This window comes from Nesoenas mayeri (assembly GCF_963082525.1).
Source record: "Nesoenas mayeri genome assembly, chromosome: 10".
Classification (NCBI taxonomy): domain Eukaryota; kingdom Metazoa; phylum Chordata; class Aves; order Columbiformes; family Columbidae; genus Nesoenas; species Nesoenas mayeri.
In genome coordinates this window covers 7,959,028-7,986,911 of record NC_137560.1, presented here as the reverse complement: position 1 = coordinate 7,986,911, position 27,884 = coordinate 7,959,028, and the positions used below count along the sequence as shown (strand labels likewise).

At 45.2% G+C, this 27,884-nt stretch overlaps 1 protein-coding gene across 1 annotated transcript in view; it reads right to left on the bottom strand.

The window, feature by feature from the left end:
* The window catches only part of STAB1 (stabilin 1), a gene marked incomplete at its 3' end in the record, with an annotated part of 57,037 nt that overhangs the window by 10,620 nt on the left and 18,533 nt on the right, over positions 1-27,884 (bottom strand). The window contains exons 13-47 of the mRNA XM_080350582.1: positions 27,492-27,626; positions 25,614-25,676; positions 24,552-24,665; positions 24,154-24,207; positions 22,715-22,795; positions 22,256-22,414; positions 21,320-21,382; positions 19,862-19,963; positions 18,791-18,877; positions 18,315-18,426; positions 17,589-17,772; positions 17,235-17,328; positions 16,187-16,345; positions 15,182-15,277; positions 14,707-14,802; positions 14,362-14,409; positions 13,404-13,534; positions 12,907-13,018; positions 12,601-12,678; positions 12,118-12,219; positions 11,536-11,643; positions 10,920-11,051; positions 10,598-10,726; positions 9,772-9,828; positions 8,871-8,966; positions 7,595-7,790; positions 7,035-7,130; positions 5,922-5,967; positions 4,865-4,944; positions 3,880-4,005; positions 3,023-3,096; positions 2,604-2,678; positions 1,984-2,103; positions 927-974; positions 717-800 (exon numbers count right to left, since the gene is read on the bottom strand). Of these exons, the coding sequence (XP_080206708.1) occupies positions 717-800; positions 927-974; positions 1,984-2,103; positions 2,604-2,678; positions 3,023-3,096; positions 3,880-4,005; positions 4,865-4,944; positions 5,922-5,967; positions 7,035-7,130; positions 7,595-7,790; positions 8,871-8,966; positions 9,772-9,828; positions 10,598-10,726; positions 10,920-11,051; positions 11,536-11,643; positions 12,118-12,219; positions 12,601-12,678; positions 12,907-13,018; positions 13,404-13,534; positions 14,362-14,409; positions 14,707-14,802; positions 15,182-15,277; positions 16,187-16,345; positions 17,235-17,328; positions 17,589-17,772; positions 18,315-18,426; positions 18,791-18,877; positions 19,862-19,963; positions 21,320-21,382; positions 22,256-22,414; positions 22,715-22,795; positions 24,154-24,207; positions 24,552-24,665; positions 25,614-25,676; positions 27,492-27,626 (3,537 nt within the window). The remainder of the gene's footprint in view (positions 1-716; positions 801-926; positions 975-1,983; positions 2,104-2,603; positions 2,679-3,022; positions 3,097-3,879; positions 4,006-4,864; positions 4,945-5,921; positions 5,968-7,034; positions 7,131-7,594; positions 7,791-8,870; positions 8,967-9,771; positions 9,829-10,597; positions 10,727-10,919; positions 11,052-11,535; positions 11,644-12,117; positions 12,220-12,600; positions 12,679-12,906; positions 13,019-13,403; positions 13,535-14,361; positions 14,410-14,706; positions 14,803-15,181; positions 15,278-16,186; positions 16,346-17,234; positions 17,329-17,588; positions 17,773-18,314; positions 18,427-18,790; positions 18,878-19,861; positions 19,964-21,319; positions 21,383-22,255; positions 22,415-22,714; positions 22,796-24,153; positions 24,208-24,551; positions 24,666-25,613; positions 25,677-27,491; positions 27,627-27,884) is intronic.

The following is a 27,884-nucleotide window of genomic DNA, read 5'->3' as shown; positions in this document are numbered from 1 at the left end:
AGCTTGACAAAACCAGCATTCAGGTCCCTTTATGGAGGACAAATGACCACACTGGCCTTGAGGAAGTGACACCTGGGATATGTGTTTGTTGGGAATTGTCTCTTTACTGGGTGGATTGGGGGTCATGGGACCCCCAAGGTTGAGACTAGCATTGTGAAGCTGCACAACAGGGCTTGTGACCGATGGTAATAAGATCTTCTATTACACTGACACCAGAAAGCTGTTGGTCAAGAACCTGCCTGGTTCACAGGGTCATGAATAAGGATTTCTCCTCCCTCATGTCTCCGCTTGCCCCAGACATCCCCCTTATTGGGATGAAAAGGAAGGGACCGAGAGAGGCAGAATGGCAGGGCCTGAGGCACAGAGCAGGAATAAGAGGACTTCGCCACAGATGCTGTGAAGCTTTGCTGTAATGAGCCCCTAACAGTCATGGGTAAAAGAAGTCACTATGCATCACTGATCTGGCACAGTGCCTCTGAGGACCATGAGGCAGCGGCCTCAGGGAGAGTCTCCTTACAACAGGAGCCATGTCTACTCCTGCCCAGATTGTCTCTGCAGTGAGCTGGCCCCAAACCTCTGCTCTTATGTAATGGAGAATGGAGGATGCCCTTAACCCACTGCAGTGCTGTCCCTTTGCTTCAGTTCACCAGTCAGAACAGCTCCAGGAGGGGACATTGCCCAACACCTGACAGCACTTGGGATGGGAGGACACTTACCACTGTGGTGTTTCCTATGAAATCTGTCCGTGGGACAAAGACAGTGAAAGGCCCTGCCCCACTGAGCTCCTTGATGTTTTCTGCCTGTGACAGAACAGCATTTGTGGGAAGGGAAACAGAAAACATGGTTCCAGTTAGCAAGACCCTTTGCGGAAAACCCTAAGTGAGATTTACTACACAGAGACAAGGACAAAGCTGTTTGTCACCAACCAGTATCATCTTAAAGAACACGGATGCATCTTCGATCCTTCCAAGCTCCTTAAACAGAAAAAAACAACTGGTGTTAGCAGAGTCCCTTTCACTTGACCCTGGCCAGCCCACATGGTGACCTGCTCCTTCCACTCCAGGCCACTCTCCCTACCCAACGAGGCACCGGTTCTCTTGACACACCACAGTGATCTTTCCCTCCCTCTCTTGCCAGCACTGCAGGCACAGATGATGTGGAGGTTACAAAGCAGGCATGACATCTGCCTGGACCGTTCACCTTGCAGATGCTGCAGGATGGAGCAGACAGAGATGGAAGCTGGCTGCTTCTGCAGCGCCTGTCTCATAGGTTTAACTGTCCCTGTGCTCATGAGACATGTCAAGTGCTTCACAGAACAACCTCACTGTGCTGCCACTACCCGTTCTGGGATCCTGTCCAGAGTGGCAGACATAGGCTGGGCAGAACAAACTCCCTCTCTTTACACCACACCGATTTTACTTTTCAGCAAGAGCAGAAGCACAGAACTGAGTCCATCTCTTTTCTGCTGGTTCTGCTGTGGCCATGACAGCTTTTATTTGCCACTACCAGAAAAGGTCACCAGTTTGGCTAAGGACAGCCATTGAATTGGTAACAGAGCCAGAGCCAGATTGCCACCTTCCAGACTGGATCCCAGGTCCTGGCATGGCCACAGGAGACACCTGCCCTGATCCCACAGACTGGGAGAAGTGGGTTCCCTTGAGGAGAAAAAAGAATTGCTTGTCATATTGAGAAAACAGCATCCTGGAGGTATGACCAATGCTGCTGAAAGAGCAGCAGAGTGTTCACACCACAGATCCCTCTGGAGCAAGGTCACTTTCCTATGATTGTTTCCCCAAGCTGGCACCTCAAATCCACCTGTGATTTATGGACAGTTTGCCTCAAAGCAGCTGTATCCCCTCCTACAGCGCACATGTCAATATGTCACTACAGGTCTGCTCATCTGCACTCACACTTGGAGGGGAGGGACTAATTTGCTGCAGAACAGGGGGCCTGAACACAGAACGTGCTGCACATGTTTCTCACCTGAAATACTTTTCCACGGCAGCTGAAGCCATCTCCAATGCTGTGCCAAGAGCAGGAGCAGTTCCGAGTGCCAGGGCCTGTGTACTTGCAGAGCCCAAATGGACTACAGCCTCCATTGTTCTAGCAAGAAGAGCAAAAGGCTTCCATGGAGGGGCACAATCAACAACTTGAATGGCCACTTGCATGGGAGAGCAATCCAGCCCAGCAGAAAGAAAACCATTCCTCCCATCTGTCTAGTGCCTTACAATAAACCTCACCCAAATCCTCAAGGACTTTTCAGCACAAAATCCTCCCATGAAACAAGAGAGATTTTGAGAAGGCAGCGATGCCATAACCACAGATTACTTTTAAACTTTTGAGCACGTTCCACAGAAAAGAGAAGCAGAGAAATAAGCCCACATGCCTCCAACCCTATGCCATTGTTACCACAAGAGGGGGGTACCAGGTGGTCAACATACTTGCAGGTCATACACACGAGGAAATCCCTTTAGTATGTGAAAAGGCAAGACAACGAGGTCTAGACAAGCAGGCTAACCCTGTTCTTATTGTTAACTGTTGGGAGAAAGGGATGCTTCAAAGCCGTGGCCTTCACCTCTGGTAACAGCAAAATGCAGACATACCTGTTCACACAAGTTGATGGGGTTGCACTGGCTCACGCCATCCCCACTGTAACCAGGAAGACAGTTGCAGGCAACCTGGAGGGAGAACAGATGCTCAGCCTGAAAACTGGACCCAATAAAGAAAACACACATAGCTGAGCTGAGCATGTCATATAGTACCCATGGCGACATCTGTGAATAACCATGCTTGTGCCAACAACAAATATAACCCAAAACTGCCTCCAGCCTCTGGCCAACAGAAGGCATCTGCTCTCAAGGAAACAGTAATCTTTTCTTGCCCTTTCCAGGCAACTTTTCTATGTGGAAGCTAATAGGCACAAGGCAGAGCACTGCCATGGCAATGATTGTCTTTGAGAGAGCTACAGAGCTGTGACAACCTCCATAATAATGTTGCCCTGACATCCATCTCGCATACTCACCTTCTTTGGGCCTGTTTTAATGCACTCTGCATTGCTGTGGCAGCCCCCGTTGCTTTCGAGACAGAGATCAATTTCTGCAGGAAAACAATAAGGTTACATTATTGCTGAGGGCTGCTCAAGGCAGCTGGGAATTGGTGACGTGAAGAGCTATTGGGAAAGTAACAGAGAGGCCCTTCCCAGCTTGGGAAACATTGTGGTGGAAAAGTGACTTGTGACAGCAAAGGAATAGGGAAGAACTGCAAGTTGCAAGTTCTACTCCTGCCACATGTGGGTCTCTGAGTTGTCATAAATCTGCCCACAGAAAATCCCACACGTCCCTGGGTGTGATTTAAAGGATATGTGAGGACTGGACTCTCCCACAGCTCCATCCTCATCTCAGAGGACCACTGCAGGAGAGTGCCCCCACCCTTTGTCTCTGGACCTCTCTCTCCACAACATGCACCAAGGCAAGAAACCTCTCAGGGTTGTTTTGGTTTGAGACCAGAACACTGGTCTGAGGCCATCCAGCGAGACAGGTGCCAAGGACAGTGTGGCTCTCTGCCCGGCTCTGGGTGGCCCTGTGCAGGACAGGGATGACCGCTGCACTAACCATGACTTGGGAGAATGCAGAGCATATATCTACAAGTATGTATGTACACACATACACATATATGTGCATACACCTTGACAAAAAGCAGAAAGACAGTTGAATTAACATCAGCTGGTAATTACTTGCTTTGAAATATCACTGCATGAACAAAGTGAAAGGAGAATTGAATTTTTCAATCCTTAAACTTGAAGTTTTAATGCTTTTAGTCTGAAATTCCCCTTTGCATGGTGCCTCACCACTATCAGCAGAACACGTGCTGAGCACTCACCCATGCAGAGCGTCCCGTCTCCAGCGTAGCCTTCCTTACAAACACAGGTTCTCTCTCCTGGGGACACTTTAGTACACACAGCGTGTATGGAGCAGCCACCATGATCGATAGTGCATGGATCTATTTCTGTGACCACAAACAAGAGAAGCTGGATCAGCTCAGAGCATCTAGGAAAGATGAACTGCCAGAATGAACATCCATCTTAAGAAAAATCACAACATCTTATTAAAATCCCTTTATTTCTTGATGAAACTGTAGGTCCTTTAAAGGCATGGGGCCTCATGCGGATCTGAGACAGTCTGGTCCAGAAGTCATACTAAAGCTTAAGTAGCCCCCAAATTGGACTATCCATCACAGTATTTGCTCACTGAAGACTAATGGTTAGACGAATAAAAAAAGTATTTTCCTGCATAACATAAATGTGGTTGGTTTGTTTGTTTTTTCTGCTTTTTCTCCTCACTCATTTTCAAATAAGGGCAATACTGAAAAGAAACTGTGATATCTACTACCAGTGTTTTGACTGCTACCATTTTATCAGAGTGGGGTTTTTTTGTCTTGTCCATTTCCTTTTGACATAGACCAGGTTTGTATGTAGCTCTAGAGCAGTATCCTAAAATTCTACCTCATTTTGGCACAACTGCTGCACTGCTTCTACCCAATTTTGGCATTGCCAGCAAATAGAAGGTGCATAAAATTCTAGGGAATTGAATCATCCATATTCCAGGGATTTATTGCCTAAATTGTTGTATCTTTGCCACCATATCAGAACTAATATAACCCATTCATGGGCATTTTTCTCCACACTGCCCTGCTACATTTCCCTGCCTTTTTATTAGTCTTTTGCAGGCTCTAGCTCTGGACTGGAAAACTCTACCGCAGCATGGCAACATCATACGAGTTATTTCACAAACAAAAGCCTTGTCTTTGTGTAGCTTTCAACAGGTGTTTGCAAGTCTTGAACCTTGCCCACATTTGTTGGACACACCTGTGCAATGGGTCCCATTCCCGGTGTATCCAGCAGAACAGAAGCAGGTAGGTGAGGAATCTGTGGAACTATTGAGGCAGCTGAAACACAGAAGGGATAAACAATGGAGCCAGGCTCTTCTCGGTGGCAAACAATGATAGGACAAGGGCTAATGGGATCAAGCTGGAACACAAGAGGTTCCACTTAAATTTGAGAAAAATCTTCTTCTCAGTGAGGGTGACAGACACTGGAACAGGCTGCCCAGGGGGGTTGTGGAGTCTCCTACTCTGGAGACATTCAAAACCCGCCTGGACATGTTCCTGTGCGACCTCACCTGGGCGTCCCTGCTCCAGCAGGGGGATTGGACTAGATGATCTTTTAAGGACCCTTCCAATCCCAAACATACTGTGATACTGTGATACCGTAATCACTGACGTCACCTCCAGATTTGCTTGGCCACTGGGAAACCCTATACAAGTCTGGCATACACAAATCAGAGACCACAATGACCACAGCGGGAACATGCCTGAAGTTGCTGTGTATTCCTTCACAGCGTCAAATACCCAAGTCACTCTGTGGCACCCAGGCACAGGTTCACACCTCGCACAGTGCACTGTCACCAAGCCCATGTACTTCTGCACAGTACAATGGAGACGGCTGGGTCCTGGTGCCACAAAATAGGAGACCAGGTAATGGATGGAGAAGACAACAAGAGGGAGTCATAAGAGCAAATCACTCTAATTCCTTGGCAGGGGCACACATGGCTTATTCATGGCTGGGTGATTTGCTCCATGGACAAGGCCAGACTTGGAGTACCTTCAAGTCTCTTCTCCCAGCCACACATGAAGGATGAATTTGGAAAGAATTTATGCTCAGATAGACAAAATAATTGGGGAAACTGGATGCAGCTTAGCACCAAAGAGAGTTCCCAGAATGGAACTGACATTTATGCATCTTTAATGAGTAGGCATCTTCTCCCAGGCCCTGCAAAGCCCTAAACACAGAATCGCCCCTATGTAAAACACATACAAACACACATGGCTTTCTCAGAATGACCCAGCCCTTTGTCTGTACTTACTTGGCCATTTGATGGCAAGTGTTATTGCATAAGTCAATCTTGATTACTGCAAGAGAGAACACAAACGTGACTTGGCATTTTCAATTTAGCAATTGTTGGGGCCATTTCTGCCATCTAGAATAAAGATCTCTGCAAACAGACTCACTGCCACACTTGTGGTGCCTTGACTGATGATGGGACACACCAGCAGTTATACCAACTCTCCTGTCCTGTGTGGCAGGAAAACCGCATGGGATTTATGTTTTGGCACTTTGCAATGGAGTGGATTTGATGTTTTCTGTCTGAGTTAATGGTTCAGTTTGATCCTACCTGTATGGACTCCACTGCTAGGAATGAAACAAGGACTGAAACCTCATTAATCCAGACATACAGGGCCATTTTGATTTTCCTCTTTTGAATAAAAAATATGAACATTTTCATGCTTTACATTTACACTAGAGAGGACAGCTCCACTCAGTTTCCATTTCTAAATGCCCCCAAAACATTTGACTTCACTACAAAGTCAGTCTTTGTGTGCCAGCCTTTAAAATCCCAAAATATTTAGGAGCTCAGGTTCCTTTCCACCCCAATGGTAATCATAATCACAAATCCCAGAGCCAACCATCTTGAACATATTACTTTGACACATCATGACAGATTTATTGAGAACTTCAGACCATGGCCTGAGCTCACCTAAATCAATGGATCTGTGAGCAGAAAAAGCAACTCAGCAGACACACTGAGGCCCTTTGGAGGCTTCAAATCAGGCCTTGCCACCTTCCTCGGTGAGTAACAGGGGTCATAGTCAGCCCGATCTGGCTCGGAGCTTCCATGGCAAAGGGGTGTTCCTGAGGTGTTTCAAATCCCAGTGGAGATGGAAGCAGGGGATATGCTTTTCTATATATGAATTTTACCCAAGGGCTCGTGTGCTGTTAGGGAAGTCACACTGCAAATGCAGCTTGTGTGCAGGAATGAGCTAGCACAGTCTGATGCACTTTTGGGAATGCAAAGTACATGTGACTGTGGTCACCTTGCTCAGCTAACACAGAACTGCTCTGGCAGCTGAAGAGGATCACACAGATTTCTCTGCCAAAAAGGCAACGTTACACCATAAGCCCCCTCACACTCACGTACGTTCTCGGCAGGTAGGACCCTTCCACCCTGGGAAACACTTGCAGCTCCCGTCCCCTTGCAGCCCATCGTTGCATATGCCATTGTCACAGGCACATTCTGCAGGGAAAATATGAACACTTATCATTGTTAAACCAACCAGGTCTTGCAAGCAGAGTCTTGCTGCCAGTTCACTGGCTGCTCTGTTCCTAATCCAACGCATCAAACTGACATAAAGAAAATGTCACAGGAGTATCAGCTCTTGTTGCCTCTCTACCGGGCCAAATACCCCAGAACAGCCCACCCACCTCTATTTTCTGTAGTCTGGGTGGCAGCAGGACAACTGGCACAGTGCAGCCAGTCATGCCTTGGTTTGAGGATGAAAACTGAGGCCATTCTCCGGCTGACCCCAAGTGCTCATTCCCGTTGTCCCTCTCTCGGTGGCCTGTAGCTCTTCGCCCGTCTCAGAAGCCTCAGGATACTTCTTCCCTCCCATTTGCCCTCCAAAGAGGTGAGACATGGCCACTTTTCTCCCCGTGCAAGCAGGATGGTAAAAGACAAGCTGCAACAGCCATCAGCCTCACCTGATTTGCAGTCAGCTCCATACCGGCCCACTTCACACATCTCACAGGCAGTGCCGTGGAAACCCTCCAGGCATCGGCACTCCCCGCTGCCCTCCATACCGTCCTGGCATTCCCCGTTCCCGGAGCACCACTGGCCTGGCTTCCCTGGGCACATCTCACACATGTGTCCGTAGTAGCCGGGGCAGCAGATGGACCTCTGGAGGACCAACAAGAAGAAGTTGGGGTGAGCCATCTTGTGCAGTGCAGACAAGGTACAGCTTTATTGTTGAAGCTACTCTATTCCTTTGATTATGTGATAGCTGTAATTTCTGACAGCACATAGAAGGGTCAGATGTGTGCAGGTAGGATGGAGTGAACCCCCTAAAATGGGGTGCTCTTCAGCACTTCACGTAAAGGTCCACACTGCCCTTGAGTAACACCGGTCATTTGGTGAGTAATGCAAGTGTTCAGTCCTGTGCCCATCCAGCTGCCCGTGTCCCTAGCGTGTCTCACCAGTTAGACGCTCTGTTGGGCAGAGAGAGGCTCTGCCAGAAGGCGGTCTGGTTCAGAAGCCTAATTTAACTGCTCTCACTTCTTTCTGCATCTATGCATGGAGGGAGGAAACCATGATGGGACCAAGCTGGACAGTACATTTGGAGAAAAACACTGTCTAACAAAGGGATGCAGAAGTGCCCAGTGAGGTATAGGTTCTGACCGAGGCTCTGCATGTGAGTGCTGTGCATCCAGCTCCTTCTCCCTCTTCTCAGTCTCCCACTCCCACATTCCAGGGAGATGCTTCAATACCAATATAAGAGCTCAAAGTCACACAAGTCTTTCTTCTACCATTTCCTCTTCAAGCATTTTCTCTCAACCACATGTTTTCACAAAACTGGTAGGGGCCATAATAGCTGTGAGACCACCTGGTCCTCACTTTGGTTTGGCTCCAATTAGTCATCAGTCATTTGGGAAGGCACATGCACAAGCAAAATACCATCAATCATGCCTCATTTCCTTAGGAAACCAGGCTACAAACATTCAGCTCCTTCTCTTCCTCTGCAGGGCAAACCCCAAAGCAACAATACCAAAGCAGCAGGCCACAATCCATCAACGTGCAGACATTTCCGCAGGCTGTTTTTTTCTCCAGTGCCTTCTATCTCTAGGATGGAGGGCGACTCCCAGACGAGCCCAGTCTCAGCTACGCAATGGCACAAATGCAGCCAGGACTTCAGCACAGGCTGTATTTCTAATATCCATCTTGCTGTTGTGAAAATGAATCCAAGGCAAATGTTTTTCTTACCAGAGAAACTTTTGCACAGGTGAAATGGCAGCCAAGTATTCCTGAATCCCCAGAACGTAATTCACAGCGAGCAAGATTCTTGCTGCCTGGCGATTCCTGCAGATACAATTAACATTGATGCAGATAGAAGATATAATAATATTTAGTCAAACAGATTGTACATTTTGGTGCGTGTGGCAGTGCTCTTGACTAACAGAGGAATAGTGCTTTTTATCCTACAGGAAACAGCCCTAAAAATTTGGACTTCCCACAGCTGAGAGCAGTGAGGCATCCCAGATGTGAGGTCACCACACACAGTCTATTTTGCTACCTGCCAAATCCATAGTATACATGTCAGTGTGAATACCGAGAAAAACTAATTGGAAAATTTTTAGCAGAGAGTAATGAAGGTTAAGAAGCCAGATGTGGCTACTAAGTAATTCATAGCCAGTATGGAGATTCAATGTTTAGTTGTTTTCCTCTCTGGAAACATTTGTCACGCACTCACAAACAAGCTACAGGCACAACCATCTCATCTGTTTGAATAAATCAACAGCCTGGAAATTGCTGTTGGCACCCCTAAACTGGCTTTCCTTGATGATAATGTCATAAGAGCAAAAGATCAGAAAAGATACGTCTTTTTTCCCCCCTAAAAGGAAAAATTCTCCACACTGCATACTCTAAAGGACTCCTGAAACTCAGGTGAAGCCTGGTGTCAGCCCTGTGAGGAGCTTCATGGTCCACTTTTGCTTTTTTCTTGCATAAACCTGTTTTCTCTAACAAACGTTGCTGGTGAATGAACCACAGAGGACTCAAGGCCGCACTTTTTCAGGTATCAAGGTGACAAACACAGAGCAAAAAAAGGACATCAAAGCACTATCTGCAAACACTCTGTGAGATGTCACATGAATCAAAGACTCACCACAAGAACAGCTCCAGGAGGACACTTGATCCCCTTGTCACACTTGCCGCATTTTGACTAGAGCACAGAGAAGAGGACAAGTCACATGTGTGCCCCCTACCCATGTCACACCAAGACACTAATCTTGGATAACAAATGGTGCTGTACAGGCTGCTGGCTGGGACAAAGATGTATTTATCTCCATGGCTCAAGACAACAAAAGAAGAAAAATCATAATGCGTGACCCTTAGGTCTGCTAACAAAGACTTCACACAAGGTCTTACTTCTGCAGTCCCACAGAAGAAACCCGAAGAGAACCCATGGTACAGCTCTCCTGAGTTTCTTAGCTGTGGCAGAGCTTTCTGCAGGCCTGGAGTTCCTTCACGCAAGGCTGTAAAATGCTTTTTTCCTGATCTGTAGCAAGGCTGGCTTGCCTCAGTCTGACCCTGCGATCTTCAGATGGCCAAGAGCCACAAGGTGCATACAGACTGGATTTTGGCCAGGACTCCCAGGTAGATCACAGCAGTTCCTAGGGAAGCTTGTGGTCATGGCATACAAGAACCTGGCTGGATTCTCCTTCCACATCTGAGTATCTACGAGTCCCTGCACCCTGAACTCAGTGTGATGTGCACAAGAGCTGCAGATCTGCTGCATTAGAAATAGAGTCTGAGGTTAGGAGGTGCCAGTCTCCATCATGTCCCATCTCACATGAGGCCCATCTGGGGTCAGACCACAAACTACTGTCTCATCCACGTGGAAGAGACACCGTAGGTCTTCTGCTATTCATCAGTTTGGTTCAGTAGGTGGAGAAACCCTGTGAAAAGGTGTCCTTGGTAATCATCATTACCCTTTGTATGGTGGTGGTATTGGCAGTGCAACGATTCTTCTGTATCTGAAGGACCTGTGAAACCCCAATCAGCATGCCGTTCTTTGTCTCCATAAATTTTCCATCCAAAGGAATATTATTGACAAACTTCTGCAAAAGAAAAGGAAACAGCTGAGATAATAACCTTCAACTCCTTTTTCATGGATTGCTGAACAGCTGTCACACAGTCCCAGCAGTTAAACTCTAAGGGCATCCAAAAGAGTCATGGGTGTATGCAGCCATCAGCCTTAGAAAATGATAGGTCTAGCCAGGTCCTCAAATGGCAGGAGTCTTCCCTGCTTACCTGGGTGCTGTTCTGATAAAACATTAGCCAGTAGGAGAGCCCTAACATGCTGTTCTTATGGATTCCACTTCTCAAGTCCGCAGGTAAGAGCTTCTCTCCCAGTATGACATGGTATTGCACTGTCTCGTTGTCCTAAAGCCGCAAAAAAACCCACATCTTAGACTCCAATTCAGTCAGAGCTATGGCATGAAAAGAGTTCCTAAGCAATCTGTGACAGCTAATTAAGCTCACAGAGCTTAGTAACTCCCTATCAGAGATGACTGATCACAGCTGATGACTCTGTTACTGGACGAAGTCATAAACCTTTCAAAAGGTTCAGAGTTGCCACAAACATGCCACAGCCAGACAGAAAGGGGAACGTGTTGTGCCATCTATCCACATTCAGATCTACTCGGAAATTTGAACTTAGAGTCCAAATATTCTTTTCAGATCCCATTGCAACACCTCAGGAAACCCTCTCATTTCTTTCTGCCACATTTCTCCTAGCGTTTAGCATCAGATGTGCTTCTCCTCTCCATGCTCAAATCAACTGAACTCAAGTTTATGATCTGATAGTGTACATGTCCCTGCAATTACTGCAATACATATTCAAACTGTAAGCAAGCAGTCAGCTTACCAACTGTGTCACATTGGCAGCATGGCAGTACTCCTCAATGGAATTATTTCCAGGAACAAAAACTGTATATTTTTCAGAGGACTCAATTTTTCCAATGAGCTGGTATTGCTAAAAAATGTCCAAACAGTAGCATTAGCAATTACACTTGTACTCATTAGAAAAAAAACCACACATGAAATCAATTACAAAGGCAAGAGCGCTAGAGGAAATGCTTGAAAACGGGATATACAACTTCCACACATGTCTAATTGCTTGTTCCTCCTCCTGGGCTTCTCGATTATGAACTAAACTTCCTCTTCCTTCAGGTTTCCCTGCCCTGTACAAGCAGGAGAGAGCCTGCAGTAGACAGGTTGCCTTCCACTGTAATAACACGCCAATGACGCAGAGACCTCACTGCAAGTATGTAATCCTTTGTTGCTCAAAAGAGCTTTCCTAGAAGAACACTCTGGAATGGAAGGAAACTATTGGTCTATCTTTTATCACCAGGCGGTCCAAATTTTGACCCACCAATAGGGGGTAAGTTGGGCATTTGCTCAAAAGACAGTTCTGTCAACCACAACAGTGCTCATGTCAACTGCTTACCTGTAGCAAGTCCCCGAATATGCTGAATGAGGCAACTGTCTCCAGCTGTTTCTGCAGACCTGGAGGACTTGGTGGGACATCTCCTGAAGGTGGCAACAAAACCTGTGGAAAAAGTGAGTTCATAAACAAGACTGGGCAATGGACTCTGGGGGAAATCACATTAGACTCCTGCTCTGCTTGCAAGAAAGGCAATTAGGAACGGCCTCATTTTACACAATTCTGCAATAGCCTTAACTCTTCTTCGGTCAGTCAAGAGAAGAGGAACTCCCCTCCTGCTTGCCCCAGAAACAGATATTTTAAACATTAAACACTGCTGCACAGGAAACATCTGTCAGGACCTTGTGACAACCAAATATATTTTTGCCATCATATCTCTTCCTAACTGTCCAGACATGTATTTCTCCTTGGTCCCATCACAGACGCTGCAACACAAGCCTGCTGCTACCACTGCAGCATTTCCCAGTATCACATGTACCAACATACCTGACTGAGGATGTGAATAATGCCATTGCTGGCAGGGATGTCACTGACAACTATACTCGCATTCTGGATGTTTAATACCTGCAAAAGTATCAGAGGAAGCAGCAAAAGGATTAGAAATTGACAAGCAAGTTCAAAACAAATATATAGTTCATTGAAGGTTGTGCATGAATTGCACAGGGTACAATTTTTGAAAGATGTCTGAGTTTGAGGGCAACAGGGTCTCATCCAGGCTCTCCACTGGATACAGCAGCTCTTGAGCAGTTTAATTTGATACTGGTACATGCACATTATGTAAGAAACCCTTACGCCGTTCCTGGTGTTTATCTGCCATCTGGTCCGTGGGTTGAGTGTGGGTAATTCTGGCCTGTCGTACTTCTTGAGCTTTTCACCACTGAAGATGCCTTCAATAAAGTGAGCCCTGAAGGGAACAAAGGCAGGTAGAGAAGAAAGAAAAGATTTGGCCATTGTTTGTAATAACAGAGAGGTAAGATCATACCACCCAACATTCATGTCTCTCACATGAAGCAGTTGAGCAGGGAGAGAGAATGATGGAGGGAATTACTTGCCCTGATGCCATCTGCACCTACATGAGAGGGAAAATCTCTCTTTGCAAATATATGAAAAGTAAGCCACTTCCCATAGTCTGCAGTCTGCTATGTTTTAAATGCCTGATAGATATTTAATCTTGCTCCTATATTTATCTCAAGATAACTCCTCATTGAACCTGTACAAGCAGAAATCCAGCTCATGGCTTCATTACTGTTGTTTGGCAATATAAAGCAAAGGCAGGAGTCTCCTCGTACCTGACTAAAAATGGCAGCATGTAGGTGGTCAACCAGAAATCTTTCTCAGTCTTGCTCAAGTTTTTGATAGCTGCCTCCGATGGCACCAGGACAGTGACATTCATTCCTGCTGGGATGCTGAAGAGAGACTTCTGTTGTCCAAAGCACAAAAATGAACAAATAAGACATGCCAGCACCACTTCCATACCACAAAATATAATCAACAGTCATCTCCTGTATATGCTCCAGCAGCGCAGCAGGGTTTCCTGTGCATGGCAGGTAAATGCTGTTGGCAATCAATGAAGGCCACAGATGGTTTAGCCAAAACAGTTGTCACTTGTTTCCCAAGGGAAAACCTGCTGCTTTAAGCCCTACTTTCATATTTCAATTAATCTTCAAACCCATTCAAGCATATCCATAAACCCTTCCTGAAGCTTCAACATCAGTTTTGGGGGAAGGATCAAGATTATTCCTGGCAAAGGCACTGTATGCAGCAGGACAGGTAAGCTAAAGCTCCATTAGATGCCGTACATCATAGCATGCTTCCACAGACTTGCTGCAGTCCACAAAGTGCCTCTGCTATTGCCACACCAGAGACCAGGAAGCAGTAACAAGAAAAGGAACTAACATGCAGTCTAACTTCTCAAAGCATGCTCTTCTGAAACATAGCTATTATAATGCTACCCCTTTTTCTTTCCCTTCTGTGCTATTTTATGATGGCCAGGAGTTATAGATGATATAACCACAAAATTAAGTGTAACATAGACCCAAGCCCCCCAAAACACACTCAGTATCCTCACTCTTTCACAAAATCCAGGGCGTTTCTACACGCCTCCTTTGTAACAATTTCACCTTTACTATTGTTTTGTTTTTCTCTAATGAAAAAGATAAATAGAGTTACTCTTTCTCTAGCAGCAGCGTTCACAGAGACTTTATTTCTATAAACTTACCCCTGCAGGCATCCCATGGCTGTTCTTACCTTAAGCCAGTCATAGAATCCTGCAAAGTGGGAACTCCTGGCCAGCTCCTTCCAAATAGAAACAACAGAAGGGTTAACCCCTGCAGTGCTGGGGGACCCAGCTAGGGGAAAGGAGCCCTTTGCAATAACAAATCTGTCAATAACAACTTAGAAATTATTGCCAATGGTTTCACAAACACATTGGCCTTGGCATCAGTTCTGTTTCTGTGGCCTTGGGCAGGCACACGTGCTGTCAGGCTGGTGCTGGGAGAAGGAGTCAACTCAGGTAACATGGAAAAGGAAGGTAAGAGCAGAGCCATTTTTCTCCAATATCAAGAAGACTTCAGACATTTACTTTTAACTCACTTTTAGAATGTCCCCATAGCATGTCATGCCATCCCCCATGTAGCCTTGAGGGCAAGTGCAAGATCTCTCTCCTCCTCCAAGGTGTACACACGTAGCCTGCAAACACAAAGAAAGAAGAAATTTGAGAGCAAACATGAATTATGTACTGTTACAGCTATCTAGGAATTGAGTTCTGAACTCCCATGGTGTGGGCTAGAGGACCACACAGAAGCACCTTCCTCCTGTTGCCTTTATGGTGGCACTGAAATGATACCTCATGCAGCAAAGCCTAGGTGATGGCTTTGATTATGTGAACTCACAAAAATCAGAGGATCCATCTGGGTAAATCAGGGACTAAACCTTTATAATACCTCAGTAGCATGCCAATAAGATGGTGGAACGTAAATCCTTGCAATTCTTTCAATGCCACGGCTGAAAAACCTCTGTCAGGGAGCAGAGGAACCTCCACTGCCATGCCAGTGGTTTAGTTACTCACCAAGTCATGGCAGCCACCGTTGTCCATGAGGCATGGGTTGATTGCATCACAGTTGTGGCCATCACCAGCATAACCCCTCTTGCAGACACACTTGCTCTGCAAGAAAGAGACATTTCAATTTTATAGAGCTATCAGAGTGTCCCCATTTGCTACCCAAAAAAGGCCTAAGGCAGCAAAACCTATTCTTAATAAATTATTTTCCCAAGTTTTCTTCCTCATCCCTCAAGACCTGGAATTGTGGAGATATTTATTTAGCAGGGCATCATCCTCTACCACAGCACACACGCTGCCTGATTACTCAAGCACATTAATCCTTTGTGTTGTTTGGCTTGGGGAGCCACTCAAAGATGATGATTTCCATCTTTATTTCCAGCTTTTCAGGGAATGACAAAGACTTAGTGAATGGTAGAAAGAGAGGAGGGGTTAATTTCAAATCTTCCTGCTTTCAAGATAGCTAGGACAGCACTTACACATCACACCTTGCTAAAATCTGCTAAAGATGTGACACCTTTGTCAGGACATTGTCCAATGCTCCTCTGGCTCATTGGAGAGAAGCACCTTGAGAAGCAGCATCCTGAGTAGCCACTTCTGTGAGCCCTCCTCTATGTCAAAATGCCCAACTGCCAGCCCAGCTCCCTCTACAGACTATCTGAACAGCTCCACATGCTTTTCTGTAGATTTTAGCATTGGCCAGAGACGACGCTGTGATCTGGGAACAAGGAGGACACAGCAACTGATGCCTTATGCCGAGCCATATTCTGGAGTGTAGTCTCTTCCCTTTGCTGCACGGAAGCTTCAGAGTAGAGCAGCAGCCTCTAACATATCAGTGGATCTCACTAAATGCAAGCACACTATGTGGTTTTAGCTGCAGCCACTGTTTCTGGCAGCAGACAAGCAGGCTTTGCTGCTGTCCAGCCAAATCTCTAGCTCTGGTGATCCCAGGACATCTCAAAGTACATGAGGAAATGTTAAGTTCACCATCAGACTGCTTGGCATTGATCATACCTGGCCAGGACCAATATAAACGCAGTCGGCGTTGATGTGACAGTTCCCTCTGCTCGCCAGCATGCAGTTGTCTATAGCCACACAGGCCTTCCCGTCCCCAGTCCAGCCCGTGTTGCACTGGCAGGTGGCGGTACCAGGGCCTGTACTGGTGCACACGGCCTCCGGGAGAAGGAAGAGAAAAAGAATGACACTCAGCAGAAGAAGGGAGGGAGTGTGTTGCAAATACAGCAACAAATCTCCATCAGATTCTGGAGAGTTTCCGAATGACCAATTCTGATAGCAGCACTGGGGGGTGGATGCATCTTCTCCGGAAAAGTCCTAGACAACTTCATAATAAAGTGATTCTGGAAACATTTAGTGTTTTCAGAGAGGCAGACACTTGTTTCTATGGTGGCTCAGAACTCCCGGAGTATTCTCTACCATCCTGTACAGTTCTTCCATTACAGATGAAATATTCCTTGAAGAGGAGAAGCACAATCTCCTGCCTGGACGTGTGGTGTGGAATCAATGATGGAGGGCAGATCACCTATCCAGTGCCATCCTACTTCCTTCTACATGGACCAGTGTGTTCCTCTCACTGAGGGGTCTAAATTACGATGAGGTCTGACCATTTGCCAGTCATTTCCATCATAAAGCACCACAGGTTTTTACTAAGGATAATAATGTAGTGTTGATTGTTACTAGAAATATGAGTTGGAGCTCATAGGTAAGCTACAGCCTGAACAGAGAAAAATAGAGAAACTAACAGATGTTAGAAGAGCTTGAGGGGAAAATCAATAGAAACCAAAAATTATCTGTACAGCTAATCTCTATAGCTGCCAAAATATTTGGTGCAAACCAGCCAAACTGTCACTGGAGTGTCGCATTTTGGCACCAACCCAAATGATTGACACCTTTATGATGACTGTCATGGTATCTGTTACTGTACCCCATGTCACAGACAGGGAAAGTTATCACACAAGATGTGTAACAGTTCCAGGAGTCCTGGATCCCTGCTCTGATTGATAGGAGCTGCTTCTCTACACTTCAACAATCTGACCCCACTTACATTCTGCGAACAGCCTCCTCGTTCTGGCTGACTGCACAGGTCAATGGGCTGGCAGAAAAACCCATCACCTTCGTATCCATCCACGCAGATGCACCTTGAAAGTATAGGCACAAAAGGGACACAGATAGAGCAGGCCATCTGAAAGCCAGCAGAGAGCAAAAAGGCAGTTTGAGCCTCTCAAGCAAGCAAGAACCTTTATTTGCTTTCTAGAAGGCTGGCTGCATTACTCAAACAATCCTGTGCACCAAATACGCAGAGATACATACACAATTAAAGTGCTGGCAGCCTCACAGCTGCTGTGTGCCTGTACAATGACCATGTGCCCACTTGAATGTATATGCCAGAAAGACTGACCTTGCTGTGTCGTTGAGGCTGCAGACAGCGTTCTGGTGGCAGTACTGGGACAGCCCGCTCGGGCCACAGTTCTTGGAGGTCTGGTCACAGAATTTCCCAGTATAGCCTTCCTTACAGGACCAGGACTGACATACACCACCACTGCCAGGCCTGTTGTCACAGACACCATGGACACAGCCACAATCTGTCAAGTACATGGAGTAAGATCAGTAACTGCAGAAAGTCTAGAATCCACCACAGTGATGGCATTTTGTAGATTCCCAACTTTCCTTCACAACCTCTTGTGATGCCAAATATCATCCCAATTATTTCTCACAGAGGGATGTCTGCTTAGAGCCATCTGTCATACCTCAAAACCTGGCCATAGAACAGATCCTCTGACTGCCTAGGCCCATATTTTTTATAGGCTCTAAGGACAGGCTCAAATTTAGGCTATCAAGCTCAAGGTTCTTCTCAACTAGGAAAGGAAAATGTCTTTTCTTTTCCTAGCAGAAGAGATCTAAATCAAAGCCCCACACCTAAATTTGGCCAGTGTTTCGAAGACCCTCATCACTGCTGTTATATCAGCCATGTTGTCTCCACTGTTGTTTAAAAGGACACCCATGATGACATTTCTGTCACTTCTTTCATGACACTGGTCTTGCCAGAAAGGAATCCAGGATACACAAATCTGCACTATATCCTTGCCTTACATTTTCCTCTAGTCTCTCCATCAGAATTACCGACCTTCATCACAGTTCTCGCCGTGCTTGTTTGGGTTTGAACAGATGTGGCAGGCTGTTCCTTTGAAACCTTCAAAGCAGTGACAGTTGCCATTCCCTTGTATGCCATCACTGCACTGGAAGGAAAACAAAAAGAAAACCACAGTGACTGAAACTCAGGGAACCCAGGCAAAGCCAAGGCATTCATATCTATCAAAGGCACTTTGATACTTGCAGTAAAAAAATACTTTGAAGGGTGGTGGCTGTAATACAAAATCCTGCATAGCCAGAGCTGTCCCCAGCAGCCATGACATGATGCACATTAGAGCTCAAGACAGAAAACCCACTGATGAGCATATGCCATTCTCCCTTGATCTTCTGCTGCCACTGATGTGGGCTTAGCCCTGGAGCACAAATTCTGAATTGTACTTATTGACAACTACACTCTTTAACCACCCTGTCTCAGCTTCTCATTGGAACAGCAGGAACTTTCATGCTTACATTTCCCCGGCCATAGCATGGATTGGAATATCCCCCGGGGCATGGCATGCAGTCTGGACCAAAGAATCCTTTGCAGCATCCAGGTCTCTGAAACAAAATAAAAATTGGTAAAGTATAACGTGACTTAATAAGAATTGCCAGGAGTAGTCTTGCCCTCACAATTCTGAAATCCTGGTCCTCCTTATCAAGGACTGAAATAACCTGTCTCATTTGGTTTCTGTGTTTGTAGGAGCTCCTGCACTTAGATTATTTTTCAACAATATCTTTCTGCTTACAGCCTATTTTTCTCAGAATAAATCATTATTTCCTGCTCCCTCTCTGACTTCAACTAATACAGTCCCTGTTTTCTACGAGCTTTTATTTCTTTAATAGTGCTGGCCCACTCACTCCTACTATATCCATGCTGAGGACTGCGTTCCTTTGGAGGGATGTAGCAGTTCTGGACCACAGGCCTTGTCACAACTGACCAATGGGAGAACAATCACAAGACAAACAGCAGCATTTAATGACACAACCACAAATCATTCCGTGCAGTTTGGCACAGTGAGAACTCAGGAGGTCCAAACAAACGTGAGATCCATAAGCTCACTAAGAGCAACTTTCCCAAACCATCTGACAATTTTCTATAAACAGGATGCAATCACTTCACAGTTTATGGCACTTTCTCTGTGCTCAGCTTCCTTAGGGAGACACACTAAAACCAGTGCACTCTCAGAGAAAACATGCCACAGCTGACACTGCAACATTTGACTCAAGGCTTCCTCCAGCTTGGCTGGTCACAACTAGTGTGCTTTATTTTATTTATTTGTTGTACTTGGGTTTAACTGAGCTGCTTTCTAACATTCACATTCACAGCAGGTTGGTGCCCTATGTTTCCTCTGTGTTTGCCACAGAGAAAGCGGGCAGCCCATTCACGTGACGGTCCTGGGGACAGCCCTTTGCACAGGACAGCTTTCTTCTCGCTCCCATCCAGCCCTGCCTCAGTTCAAGGAGTCAGAGCTCTTCTTGATGAACAAGGAAGAGCAACACTGAGCTCCTTTCAAAGGGAATGATGTCTTCCATCACACTCACCATGACGGTTTGATTGCAGTACCTGGCGCACCCCTTCTTCAGGACATTCAGGCCTTGTGGATCATGGATGAAGACACATTCTTTTGGAAATAGCATTGGTTCCTGCATGAACAAAACAAGTCGTCAGCACTGTAACCCTCCTCCCCACTCTTTTTTGCTGCAGGGAGCAACTGTGTCTATCTCTGAGCTGAGGAAGTTCACAGAGGAGCCAAGGTGAACAAGATACTGTCATGGCATGCCTTGTCAAGAAAGAAGGAACACAGCAGCTTCCTCTTGCTCCCAGGAGTCCTCAAGTCTGAGCCAAGGTGCTGCCCTTTTGTTCTGATAATAATGTCTATGATAACGGGGAGAGTAAGAGTAGGGGGAGAGGGTAGGGAGAGATGGCGAGGACCGGGGGCGAGAGGAGACAAGGGGGAGAAAAGGGCAGAGGGAGGAGAAATAGAGGGTAAGAAAGAGGGAAGGAAAGAGGCAGGAGAGCAGGGAGGCAGCAGCAGAGAGGGGAAGAAGGGGAATAAGAGAGAATGAGAGAGAGAGGGAGGGAAAAGAGGGAGGTGTGACAGAGAGAGTGAGATGGGAAAGGACTGCAAATAATTTTGGAACAACGCTCAGTGACCTGTCATGGAGTTAGACAGGGGTAGAACTGGGCGTCAGATGATGCTGGCCTCACCTGCCTCAACCAGAGAGGAAAATGAGCAACTAGTTGTTTTGCAGAACTCTACTTCAGACATTCATGCCGAGACCACATCAGCAATTTCTCCTGCAAGTCAGACCGCTCAGAAGACACCCAACAGTTAACAGTGGTGAACACCTCTCTGACTTTCACAAACAACATCTTGGGCCTGGCCTTCACATGAGGATTTCCTGGAGCTTGCTGTTCTGCTAAACTCAGCATGGGATAACTCAAACACCAGCACCCAGCCTCCTCCTCCTCCTTACTCCACCTTCAGCTAGTTCTGCTCATCTCTGAATCAACAGGGAGCACAGGTCAAGAACAAATGGTTTCTCATCCTCTGCAGTGCACAAAGCTTGTTGTGATTCTCTGGCCATAATATAGGCAGTGGTAGCACTGGATGGTACTAGAGGGATTAAGCTTGGTTCTGGCAGTCTAGAGGGGCTGGCACACTCAGAACACAAGCAGGAAAGCTCTGCCTGAGCCAGAGCAGAAGTGCTAAAAGCTGCAAGTCTGGCATTTTATTTAGCCCAGACGGTCTCCCAGCTCTCTTCACTGATTCAGCAAACAGCCTTCAGAATAAGAAATAGCACAGAACAGTTAGTGGGTGGCAGTCTGGGATCACACAGCATGGATATGTGATGAGTACATTTCCTCTAACAAGCTTCTCTACTTGTTGCCATTCCCTGCTCTCTAATTGAAAGTGGCTTGGGCGAGAAACTGTCTATCAGTATGGCTGTAAGTCATCATGCAAAGAAGAAACTAGCAAAATAACCACAAATATTTACCATTTCTCTGCTGCCAGGTGGGCAAATGCTGTTGTTGAGGGCCTCACAATCCACACAAGAGCCCTGTTAAAAAAACAAGAAGGGAAAACTTAATCTTCTCAAAGAAACCCATTTTCCATTACAAGAATGTTACAGAGCTGCTTACTGCTCCCAATATATATCCAAAACATCACAACATATATCAGAAACATTCCTAGGAGAGAGTTTCCACACTCTGGAATGGGGTAAGTTTATCACCTAAATAAAACGACTCCTTTGTCTCAGGAGATGCTTGCACCTGACTGCAAGATGGGGTCTGTCTCCAGCCTGTGGGTCTGTCAGTCCCTAGTCAGGCAGCTCTGCTGCAAAACACTTTGGGCATCCATGCAGCCGGCCTCACTAAACCAGCAAGTTGTGTGGACCCTCTGGCCACTTGGGATTAACTGTGTCTCTCCAAATCAGGTACCTCTTGCCTTTTCAGAGCCTCATCTTCTTTCTTCAGTAACCTACCAATGATCAAATTGTGGAGCAAACACCTAAAATAAGGTACACACAACTGTCCAGGCGAGAATATGGCACAGCATTTGTAGCTCCTGCTACTGAATGACTGCTTCCCATCCAGACTACAGGACACCAATGGTGATAGCGATGGAAATAAAGCATTGTCAGCTGATTTTGCAACTATGGTGTGAAGATCATATAAGGCCTCATGAAAAGGCAAAGGTACTTGCGGGTGCAAGGGAAAAACAACCTACAGGGAAGATTTGTTGATTGCCAGCAAAGGGGTGCCAAGTGCTAGAAACACTGGCAGGGCTGATACTGCTCAAGTTCACATTGGGGGACCTCTCAGAGAGAACACATTTCCCAAATGCAACTTGGACAGGTTGCTTTTGTCCTTGCAGGTGAGTGTGGGGTCTACAACAACTGCTAGCCTGAGAATAGGAGAAGCTGACTTACCATCACAATTTTATGTTGCTCTTCATTGCATCTGTGAGGCAAAATGGGAATTATTGAAGGAGGGATGAAGATGCCATCCAACATATGAATAATACCGTTTGATGCCACAATGTCTCGCATGCTTAAGGGGATCCCTGGTTCATCCATCAGAATTCTTCCCTGATGCAGAAACACATATAATTTATCTGCATTTTAGCCTGTTAGACTGTATAAACTATGTAAAGCCAATGCAGGAAACAAATGGTACACAACATCAAGTACAACCACACAAATGGTCAGGCATCTTAGTGGAGTCACAGGCTGGATAAGAAGCAAACTAATTCAATGACCTCGTTTAAGACTAGTTTTATAAGCAGAGGAAGAAGGAGAGATGGGCTGAAACTACATTGTTCAGAATGACATCCAGACTTTCTCCTACCTCCGGAGGTTTTGCCCAAAAGGGTTTTGATTAATACTTACATCTGCACTGATGTTGATGGTGATTATCTGGTTTGCCATGGTAACAATTTGTGGCATCATTATCAGTTTCTCTACAGTCACCTGAAATAAAAACACAAGGGGACAGCATCATGAAAACGCAGAGTCATTTTGGAACACCTTACAGGTCCTTCCACGATTCCCGCTGCTTAAAAAACATTATTAAGGGGACTTTAATGCTTACATTTCACAAAATCCCTTAAACAGAAACAACGGATCGGAGGGAAATTCAGGACTTTGTGTGAATTGTTAGCAATACCACAAACACAGCAGTGCTGTGGCAGCAGCCTTGGTTTAATTCGTTGTGTAACAGTCCAGCACAGGTGAAATCAATTCTCACTAATAGTGTCTCTTAGTGATACAGCTGCAAGTAGGGTCAGACTGGGGATTTTCCAAGGCACATTTAACAAACAATGAAAGATCAGCCAGCAGCATAACAGAAAACATATTTTGACTTAATAAATAAGCTTATTTCTAAAGGCAGAAAACAGGTAAACTGCAGCTACTGTGCCAAGAAACTTAATGATTTGAGAAGTTCTGAGAACCAAGACAATTGTTAATTTTGCATCCAACAGGTTTTTGAAGAGTAGCTCAGCTAGTTACCATGTTGTTATTCATCAATTGCAGACAAAACTAGCTTTTGCTGTTTTGTCAAAGTGTTGCTAATTTTCTCTGTTGGAATTAGGAAAATCACAAGGACTGACATTTGCTTCTCAGTAAAGAATAGGGATAATATTGGCATTTCTTGATGAATGATATTGTACCATTTACCGTAATGCTTGAGTATTCACTCCATCCACAAGCTTTGTGTTTAACCTTGAACATTTCACTTGTTTATCATATAAACCAAAGCATCTTGTTGAGGCACTGCATTGATTTTATTTACCCTGCCACTGCAGTACACAGCACTGTTGGTGCAAGAATTGGCGGTACCGTTTCAGACCACAGGCTCACTCGCACCTGTTCTCCATCTCCACCTTCAGCCAGTGCTGGAGCCCAAGGAGAAAGGAAAAGGAGCAGGGAGTTTGGGCCAATTATTTCCTTGGCTGTAAATTTTGTGTTACTGCTATTAGTGTTTTAGGGAAACTGCAGGATGGAGAGTTGATAATTAAGGTGCACTCCTAATTAATTTGCCTGCAGCAAATTCTACTGGATAATATTTTGATTGTAAAGGCCACCCAATTAGGGAGGAAACTCAGAGATTTGTGATGGAAGAGCACAAGCTCTCCTTTCTGGTAACCACTTTCATGGTAAACATTTTGCATCATCAGATCCTGAATCACATCTTTGCTCCTCCAGGGGAAGCCCAAGAAGTAGCAGCTGAAGTCATCAACAGTCCAACCCCTCTGCCAAACAACACAGTTGATAATATGCTGGCCCAAAAGACTCTGATTATCTGGACTTAGAGCTGCCTGCCTTACCGCTGCTGAAGTGTAGATATGATGTTTCACAAGTTCCTGAAGCTTATTTATGCCCTAGGGAAATAAGACAGCATAAAAACGAGATTATCTTTCAACCAATGATTGACAATGCCAATGCATATAGCAGTGAATTCACATGGCAAATAAGTTACTTTGTCTTTCCCTACCCATACCCTGGGTGAGGAAAGAAAGCCAAGCATCATATTTAAACAATCTAGCTATCCATATTTCTCATTGCATGTTCCATCCACATTCACTTCTCTCCCAAACCCTTACAGAAACAGACAGTTTAGCCGTCCCCAGGAAGAGCAACACAGCTCAGATACGTTGCACAAGCCATTCCAGCACAGCCCAGTGCAACACAGCTCAGGATGCTTTGAAGCACTACAGGCTCTCACCTCTGTGAAAAGATAAATGAGCCGCCCATCTCTCAACTTGTCCACAGCATCATTGCTGGGTACAAACACAGTAAAGGGGCCTGGTCCATCTAGTATTGCAGGCAGGCCGCAATTCTGCAAAAATAATAAAAGATTTCATTGTGGATCTAGCATGAGTTAGTGAGGGGTCTCTAACAGGAAGGGAGAAGAAACTCTAAGCAACCCACTAGAGGGACAGCTGTTGAAAAGCAAACATATACAAGAAGCAATTGGACACCAAGGACAGACATGTAATCTGACAGAGGCATAAATGGCACAAAAATACAGCTTGGATGATTAAGCCACTGGTGTGAATGCAGCTAATGTGAGCAAGGGAGTACCGGGGTAATACTCCCTCTGCGCTTTAAACACACAAATACATATACAGAGATTAAAATTGTATTTTTGCCTCAGGAGAAAAAAAAGATAATCCAGTCTATAATCACAGTTGCAGTTAGTGAATTTTGTAAACAACAACAGCCAAAGAGCTGAAAACAGACCAAGACTGTTGTGAGCAATGTCAGAGCAGATCCTGATGACTCTAATGGAGGCAAAAGGAAAATCAGTCTGTCCCTAGTAAAAATACCAACTAAATGAATCCCGGGCAGCAGCCTTAAGGGTTTATATCCTGAGGACTGCATTTATTTAGAGATCTACACCCAAAAAGCAGGTAACTACAATCTAGCTTGGCATGGACAGACATGAAACCTTCATTCTTTGTCCTGACAGTGGTCAAGAACTAAATATGCTTTGGAGAACAAACTCTCAAGAGAGGCGAAGGGGAAGCGAGGAGGTAGGTAGGAAAGTGGCATGTACGTTTGCCACTTGTGCGAGATCCCCTATAGATGTGAAAACTCCAATCTTCCATTGCATTTGCTTATAAAATACACAAAATAAGAAACGACACAGAAAAAAAGCATCCAGAAAAAAAGACGAATGACTGAGCTGCATTTAAATGTTACTCAAAATACCCATAAAACCAGCAGCAGGATTTGCGACAGCAGCACTGCCACACCTTCCCGGGGCAGACACACACACGCTTACCTCCAGTATGGTTTCAAATCGACTGAAGATCTCCATTGAAGCAAGGATCTGACCAATGGTTTTCTGCAAGAAGTTACAAAGAGGAAAAAAACACCTGGGGCTGAAGCAGGTTTTGAGCACAGACTGCAATACTTTTGGCCAGTTGATGTTTGTGGTTTGCATGTAAAGATCTACAGAAGACCATCATCCTCAAAGTCTTCAAACCCTCTGTTTTGGACAGTTGACCTAGCAAGGACGAACCTGCAGCACCTTAGGCACAAACTCCTTCCCATGCACAACAAACCAGATTTTCCAGGGCACCATGCACTTGAGCACCCTTCTTTCTTCCTACTCCCAACTGCAGATTAAATTAAATGAAGAGGCGACTGCCCACTGTCATTAAAACTAGAGAGACACAAAAAAACTAGAGAGATACAAAAATCAGTTCTGGGCTGGTAGGCAGTGGAGCCACCTGCAAATGAGCCCCAATGCTGAGAAAATACAATACACATGCATATTCCTGAAAACACAGAGGAAACAGATGCCTTCCTTTTTGCCACATTGCCCATGAAGACAAAGGTAACAGGAGGAATGTCCCTTCAAGCATCAAAGCTTGTGAAGGCACTTGTCTGACCTTTATTTGCAGGAACCTGCATGGCTTTTTGGCAGAAAGTGCTTCCTGCAGAACACACAGAGGCAATGAACATTATTTCAAATGGACACAGGCACAAAGGGATTTGATGTCAAAAATGTCTCACGTGATCACTGGCCTTCATTGCAAAGCCAATATCACAAGGGAAGGGAAAGTCTGAAGGAGTCCAGAGACAGACAAGCTCTGCAGGGAGCACTGTCACTGTCCTGCCATCCCAGAGCAGCTGCAAACCCTTCCAGAGAGGTACAGCTTCACCTCTGGACCTCAAACATTCCTTTTTGGAAAACATCCTCATGCAGGTCATAAGACTGAGAGCATCTTAAGTGACAGCAGATGTAAACATCAGTGATGGGCATGATCGAATCCATATGAACAGCCAGAACTTGTACAACTGATAGACCATTCCCTGGGCACTTCAGCTGAAGAGCTACTGACACTTAACACTCCAGCTGCTCTTTAAACACACAAAATACAACCATAACATTAAACAGTCTGACTGTATAGACTAATTACAATGGTGTAACGTAAGTGCAAACTACTAATAAAATCCTAACAAATCCAAGAGCTTGTGTCTTTCTATGAGTAATTTTTTTGCAAGGAGGTAGGAGGTAACTGGGCCTGCTTTCTGCATATAGAAACAATATAAAAATCCTCAGGCATAGCAATGTAGTAGCTATAGCAAAAACTTCTCCCAGCTAACAGGGAGAAGTGCTTGGCAGATCTTGAACCCGAAACCCTTACCCAGGGTCTTAAATTCAACACATGACTTCAAAATGCAGAAGTCTAATTAATATTTGTCCCCATTTTACATATTTTTAATGCAAAGAAAACTTTTACATTATCATTTAAAAATGCAGTACAAACCAAGTAAACAAAATCTCCATTTGATTTTTAGGAGAACAATGTTTTTTCAATGTTTATCCTGTAAGATACACCTTCTGTAAGATGCAACTGAAAAAGAGTTCATTTGCTACGGAGTGATCTTACTCCTGAAAGCAGAACTTTACTCATTCCAGCACTGTAAAAGCATCACTGTGAGGTCCATTTATGCAATGCTATTAGCTAATTTTAATTACATGCTGATGTAATAATGCCTAATAGGCCTTATCAGGAGTTGAAAACAAAATAAATAGCCTTTTCTCTTTAAAAAAGCCTCTCTGATTTGGACATTTAATGACAAAAATAGATTTTTTAAAGCATTCATTCTGCTATGCCATGAAACAGAAGAAATCCGAATGTCTGTGTACCTGTGAGTTTCTGAGGTTGTCCATGCTGGTTTTTCTCCTTAGGGTGTTAACTATATGTATGATGCCATTCACTGCTGGTAAGTTCGACTGCAAAACAGTGTAGAGTTCCCCTGGCAGGTCTTGATATCGAAACGTCTGGACAATAAAAAAAAGTTATTTTCTTGTGGCATACGTGTTTTATCATGATAGATCTACAAATCACTGTTCCCTTCAGTGCTCTCTGCCTATGGATCAGCAAGGTCAAAGCACAACCAGAGTTACTCTGGAAAAAGTAAATTTAAGGGGTGGCTTGTGTGTAAAACAAACATCCCACCTCTACTTGAGTTTGGGTAATATTTTGACCCTGAAGGGTACTTTTATTACAGAAAAAAGACCTACTCTGGAACAGTCAGC